Below are 7,089 nucleotides of genomic sequence, written 5' to 3' on the forward strand. Positions count from 1 at the left end.
TTGAGATGTAGTTTTGCTCTTGTTGCCCAGGCTGGTGTGCAATGGCGTGATCTCGGCTCACAACAACCTCCTCCTTGTGTATTCAAGCGATTCTCCTGCCTCAGCCTCCTGAGTAGGTGGGATTACAGGCAGGTGCCCCTACATCTGGCTAATTTTGTATTTTTAGTAGAGACAGGTTTTCTCCATGTCGGTCAGGCTGGTCTGGAACTCCTGACCTCAGGTGATCCATCAGCCTTGGCCTCTCAAAGTTCTGGGATTACAGGCGTGAGCCACCACACCTGGCCAAATCTCTGAAAGTTTTTTATTTTTGTAAGTGTTTCCATACTTATCTTTTAACATTTGTATCTTCAGAAAAGATATTTCTCACTGAGTATACTCTTTATAATTATATATTGAATGAAGAAATTGTATTAACCATGAAGAAATTCTGAGAAGTTAAATCATTTGATGCATGGCATATTATGTTGATTACCAAAAACCTATCCTACCTAAGATGATTAGTATAAAACAGTAATGGTAAATTCAACCTCCTTATCAGGGGCAAGTTTAGAAATTGTCATACAACCTAATTCTGGACAATCAGTCATAAAAAGAAGATGTCTATATCTTTGTTGATAGAAGTGTTTTAACTTCTAAAAGGCTGGAGAGAAGGCAAATCCTTAATTTTATCGTGGGCTGCTAAAACAACCAATATTGAATCCTGCGCTACACTGGGCTTACTGTTACATGAAATAATATATTTCATTACAGTTAAAGTAAACTTACACATTTTTTTAAAAAATTTGCAACACAAAGCATACTAACCAGGAGAATGATTATAAGCATTTTAAGACAATTATTCTACAGCATTAAAAACACTTGCCAAAGATAATCTACAAATTTACATTTCGTTTTGCATGAATAAATTAATTGAATATGTGCCTTCACTCCCTCAATCACTATTTTTAGAATTAAGTCCTTTACTTCTCAGTGCATTTTCTTTATAGACTGTTTGTTTATAAAACTTCTTTTTCCAATTGTAACTTACACCAATTGATACATTTAATATCAACTTTCTTGTAGTACACTATGAGTAATTGTGAACACACGAATTTTTTATTTTAAACTAGATCAACTCGTTCAGCTGACATTTATTGAGTAGATATGTGAGTTACATTTACATTGTGAGTCACTGAACGAATACAAAAATTACAAGTTTCCTACCATCCAGGAGAGAGGGGATGATGGCCAACAATTGAAAGTTGTTATATTAAGCTTTGTGTATATTTGTATTGTAGAGTTTATCAAAAAAATTGGCATATCTCCACAGAATAAGGATCAAGGAGGGTGATAAGTTGGGAGAGATATTTGGCATGGAGAATGTAGTCAATTTCAAAATATTGTATGCCAGTTACTATTAACACTATTTAGACAATAGCAGCAGAGACAGAAAGGAAAATATCTAAGAGAATAAAATTGGCTGAAAAGATGATTGAAAGTGGCTGGTGAATAAAGGACTTTAAAAATAGAGTCATCACCTAAAAACAAGAAAGGAGGAATAGATAGTTTAGAAGAAGAACACAGAAGTGAGGTTATAAGAATATGAGCAGGCTGGGCCCGGTGGCTCATGCCTATAATCCCAGCACTTTGGGAGGCCGAGGTGGGTTGATTGCCTGAGGTCACAAGTTCAAGACCAGCCTGACCAACATGGTGAAACCCTGTCTCTACTAAAAAATACAAAAATTAGCCGGACATGGTATTGGGCACCTGTAATCCCAGCTACTAGGGAAGCTGAGGCAGGAGAATTGCTTGAACCTGGGAGGCGGAGGTTGCAGTGAGCCGAGATCGTGCAATTACACTCCAGCCTGGGTGACTTAGCAAGACTCTGTCTCAAAAGCCAGAACAAACAAACAAACAAAAAAGAATCCGAACTGAGATCACAAAATATTGTGAAAACAGCTTTCCTCATACTACAGAAGGAGGAAGATAAGAATAAATTATATAAATAATTATTTCCTAATGTATATTTCTTTTTAAAGACTAAGAGGTTAAGAGATATATATATATATGAAAAATACAAGTTTAATTTATGATGGACTTGGGAAAAGTTGGCATTTTTCAAATTCCTTCTGATAAGAACTTCAAGGAAATCAAATTTTCAAAAAATTTTAAATTAATTTCACGTTAGGTGCATGTGTATTTGTCTATGATGAATACATATAAACATATATGTATATATTTAACACTAATTGTCCTTTTGTTGAGTCCCAACTTCAGGAATATTACATGATATAAAATGAAATGTTATGAATATAAACATCTCTAATTGTAATGATGTTGTCAAGCATCAGGATTTAAAAAACACTGTAATGAAAGTAATAACATGACTCTAGTAATGGCTAACAACTATTTTGTGTTTACTATAAATAGCATGCAGAGCAATATTCTAATTATTTTAGGAACAGTATATAATTAAGCCCTTCATGCTTAATCTATGAAATAGGCCATATTTATGACACAAAAAGTTAAGGAACATTGAATATTAAGCATACATTAAAGACAGAACATATATTAAACATATTTAAACATATATTCAAGAGAGAACTAGGAATAAACCCAAATTTTTTAATATTAAAATCATATGAGTAAAGACAAGAAAAAGAAGATAGTGACTGCAGGATTAATCTAAAAATAAATTAGAAAACAAATAAAACTATGGAGGGAAAACAAGCGATCTCTCTAGGCTATAAGAGGTTCCTTAATTATGTTTAAATCACAGTTTAGTCCATAAAAAGCTAAATATATTTATAACAAATTTACAAAAATTTATAATGAATCTGTTTGTGGTTCCATTTGCTTTCTCACTGTCTTTTTATGGCCATAATCAGTATCAAGTCCATAGAACCAATTTTGGATGTTAATAATCTTCATGATAAAATAATAATATATCATAATATAGTCTTTATTACGGAATAAAAATGACTGATATTTCTAGATATAAAAAGAAGTAAAAAACAAAAGGAAAGATAGGATGGCATATAAGGCAAGAAGAGAGAAACAGATACAGATAGGCTTGGAGATAAAGGAATAAGAAACATGAAAACACTCGCATGAATGACATAGGTGGATAGTACACAAAACACGGCAGGCTTTCTAAAATCCTATTTTAAATTTACTGCGATAATCGATAAAAATTACATACAAAAACTCTGATTGGCTCTCTTTATCATATAAATTGAATAGCAAAGCTTAGACTTTAGCTTTCTGAATTCAATAACATACAGGAAAGAACTGTCAAATAAGCTTAAATTTACTATAGGAAGGTATTTTTGTGTTCAAAAAGTCCTTCTTATATGTATTAGATGCTCTTCCTTTTCAATTCTTCATTTTTGTAATAATATTTTCTTCACACAGTCACAGATCTGCTTGGTTCTGACTCCATATATGACAGGATTGAGCGTTGGTGGCACCACAACATAGAGATTGGCTAGGAGTATATGGATATAGCGGGCCACATTTTGGCCAAAGCGATGAGTCATAAAGGAAAAGAGGGCTGGTGTATAGAAGGCAAGGATTACGCACACATGTGAACCACATGTGCTGAGGGACTTGAGTAGGGCTTTCTGGGAAGGAAGATGGAAAACAGCACGAAGTATCTGCACGTAAGAAAGGACAATGGCTATGATGTCGAACACTAGGATTGAAATAGCACCCAAACCATATATGATATTGATCTTGACACTGGAACAAGACAGATGAGCAAGACTCATGTGCTCACAGTAGGTGTGGGGAATGACATGATTCCCACAGAAGGGCAACCGCAAAATAAGAAAAACAAATGGAATAACAAAGATAAACGACCTCACTAACACACCAAGACCAATCACAGAAACAGCCTTGTTGGTGAGGATGGTGCTATATCGTAGTGGGTTGCAGATGGCCACATAGCGGTCATAAGCCATTGCCACGAGGACTGCTGACTCCATGCCAGTAAAGTTGTGGATGAAAAACATCTGGGTGAGACAGGCATCAAAGATAATCTCCCTGAGGCTAAACCAGAAGATCCCAAGCATCTTAGGGATGGTAGCTGTTGAAAGGCCCAAGTCAATGGTGGTCAACATGGCCAGGAAGTAGAACATGGGCTGATGTAGGCTGCTCTCAGTCGTGATCACCAGTAGAATAGTGAAGTTCCCTATGAGTGCGATTATGTACACAGCACAAAAGGGAAAGCCAATCCAGATGTGAAGTGTTTCTAGTCCTGGGATCCCCAGCAACAGGAAGGAGGAGGGGTGAAGCTGGGTGTCATTGGGAAGAAACATGCTGCTTGTGAATGCAGAAGTCCATGATCTTTATGACTGTATGTGTGCCAATCAGCAGGAAAACAGGTAAAATTCTGCAGAATTGAAAACCAAAAAATTCACACAATTAGAAACGTACTACATAGAGAACAATCAAAAATGTGAATTCTCAGTGGGAAGGGTCTGGATGAATTTAAGCAGTGGATTGTAATAAAAAGTTTGACATAACATATTCCTCTGTTTTAATGCTTTTCTTCTCATCAATTTGCAACGATCTCATCACTGACATTATGCTACAATTTTATCTTAATACCCATTTATTAACTTCTCTTACCATCACACAGAATTTACTTTCAATTCAGACATACATAGAGCTGTCAGGCCCCATAGTGATTTCTATTTGTTCCACTTGGTTAGATGGCAACACACAGGTGTTACATAAAAAATGGTAAGAAATTGTTAATGAAAACACAGATTCATTAAGATGTAATCTAAAATATTGAAAATTTATTTTAGTGCAGGTTAATTTTATTAATACATAATAGTTGCACATAATTATGGGGTAAATGTGATATATTGATACACACATGTAATATGTAAAATGTGTAATTATCAAATCAGGGTAATTGGGATATCCATAATCTCCAACATTTGTCATTTCTTTGTGTTAGAAACATTCCAAGTCTTCTCTTCTGGCTGTTTTGTAATATACTACAAATTCTTGTTAACTATAATTGCCCTACTGTACTATTAAACACTAGAACTTATTTATTTTATCTAACTATATTTTTTACCCATTAACCAACCTCCCTTTATCCCTCCTCATCCTTACACACTTCCTAACCTCTGGTAACCATCATTCTACTCAGTATTTGCATGAGATCAATTTTGTTTTAGATACAACATATTAATGAGAACAGGAGACATATGTCTTTCTGTGTTTAGCTTCAGTTTACATAATGTCCTCTAGTTCCATCCATGTTTTTAAAGATTTAAACTTGGCCCATTTGTTATTATTTATTCATCATTATTACAAAATAATGAAGTAAATGTAGTAAAACAGCCACATCAACTACCATTTATTAATATACTGTTTCCTGCTTGAAATTCTATGTTAGAATCTGTGCAAATAGCAGATATAATCTCTGTAAACATGTGGGAGAGCGTATTTAGCCATATTTTACAAAGTGTCTGAGCCTTAACTAGTTTAATGACTCATCAAACTATATGCATGAAATACTTGTAATTATAGAACCAGAAAAAGGAAATAGAGAGGAAAGCAATGAATTAAAATGGAAAGAAACTATAAATAAGGAAGAGATGATTTGCATCTTATTTGAGTCATATTGCTAATGACACACACAGTAACACAGGTAATCTCTTTTAAACACACATGCATCTGAATAAGAGATATCATTATCTTTATTTTAAATCTGAGACGCTTAGATTTTGAGTGTTTAAGATAGATGAAAAACATGTGGAAGAAAAGACTAGAGAGAGAAAAATATAATCTGAGCATTGAATTATTAGAAGTAAAAAATATATATCATTTCTAAAACTACCCAAATTGTTTTTACATATTTTCACATACCTTACTTATGGCATTTGCTAGGGGAGTATTTTCAAGGCATTCAATTATTCATTAAGTGTAATTATTATATAGTAAAAAGTTTTTTGATCATTTTTATCATTGGTTGATTCCAGAGCAGCAATACTAATTATGACTATAGTTTCCAGAAGATAATCAGGATACGGGATAAACATTAACATGAGAGAAGCAAAGCCAAGAAGAGGAGGGCCCATGATAAACAGCACTGTCATATGGGAGGGAGCACTGTAATATGGATGGGGAGACAGGGACTCTTAGAAGGAAATGGTAAACATTTGAAAAGAGGAAAGGCTAAGAAAAGATGTTATCTGCATGAGACACAATGTGGAATATTCATAGAACAGAGTCTTTCTTGTATAATGTTTTGACCTTGTAATCTAACAGTGAATACTTTAAGAAGGTGTGACATGGACAACAAAATGTGTGAGAGTAGGATTCAATTATAAAAGCACTTTTTTGGCCGGGTGCGGTGGCTCACGCCTGTAATCCCAGCACTTTGGGAGGCCGAGGCGGGCGGATCACGAGGTCAGAAGATTGAGACCATCCTGGCTAACACGGTGAAACCCCATCTCTACTAAAAACACAAAAAATTAGCCGGGCATGGTGGCGGGCACCTGTAGTCCCAGCTACTCGGGAGGCTGAGGCAGGAGAATGGCGTGAATCCGGGAGGCGGAGCTTGCAGTGAACCGAGATCGCGCCACTGCGCTCCAGCCTGGGCGACAGAGCGAGACTCCATCTCAAAAAAAAAAAAAAAAAAGGCATTTTTTGTGTGTGTGATTTATCACTGTATATGCCAGTGGGTTTTTTTAAATTCAATTAAACTTTCTGTATTCCTGAATAACATCTCTGAAAAACAGAAATATAGGCAATAGTCTCAGAAAACTACAAAAACAGTATTTTTCCTTTTCAACCTTCTCATATGTAATAGAATCTCAGTAAATAAAAAAAAATTTAGCTAGTAAGTGCAAAGCTGATCATTAAAGGAAATAAATAAGCTACATATTTGTGTATTTTTTGTAAAAGAGAGAGAGGACATTGTATTCGGTGTTTGCAAATAAAATAATCGGGAAATTATATCTGTCAACTCAGATAATTATTTCTATAGTAAGACAGGGTCTGAATAGTTTGTTAAGTAGACAGACAGTGACATGAATACCACATAGAAATAGTCAGAAGACACGCAAAGCAATGAAATTGTGTAAT

At 34.9% G+C, this 7,089-nt stretch overlaps 1 protein-coding gene across 1 annotated transcript; it reads right to left on the minus strand.

Annotated features, from left to right (window-relative positions):
• Nucleotides 1-3,362: 3,362 nt before the first annotated feature.
• On the minus strand, nt 3,363-4,298 carry LOC105532996 (olfactory receptor 52E2). Its single transcript, XM_011971334.1, has one exon. It carries the CDS (start codon nt 4,296-4,298, stop codon nt 3,363-3,365), a length of 936 nt encoding a protein of 311 aa, XP_011826724.1.
• Between the last annotated feature and the right edge of the window lie 2,791 nt (nt 4,299-7,089).

The sequence above is a fragment of the Mandrillus leucophaeus genome, unplaced genomic scaffold (genome assembly GCF_000951045.1).
Source record: "Mandrillus leucophaeus isolate KB7577 unplaced genomic scaffold, Mleu.le_1.0 Scaffold1212, whole genome shotgun sequence".
NCBI classification, from domain to species: Eukaryota; Metazoa; Chordata; class Mammalia; order Primates; family Cercopithecidae; genus Mandrillus; species Mandrillus leucophaeus.

What these genes read in the sequence shown, in the direction of transcription:
- LOC105532996 (XM_011971334.1), bottom strand. Translation starts at nt 4,298, where the DNA reads ATGTTTCTTCCCAATGACACCCAGCTTCACCCCTCCTCCTTCCTGTTG.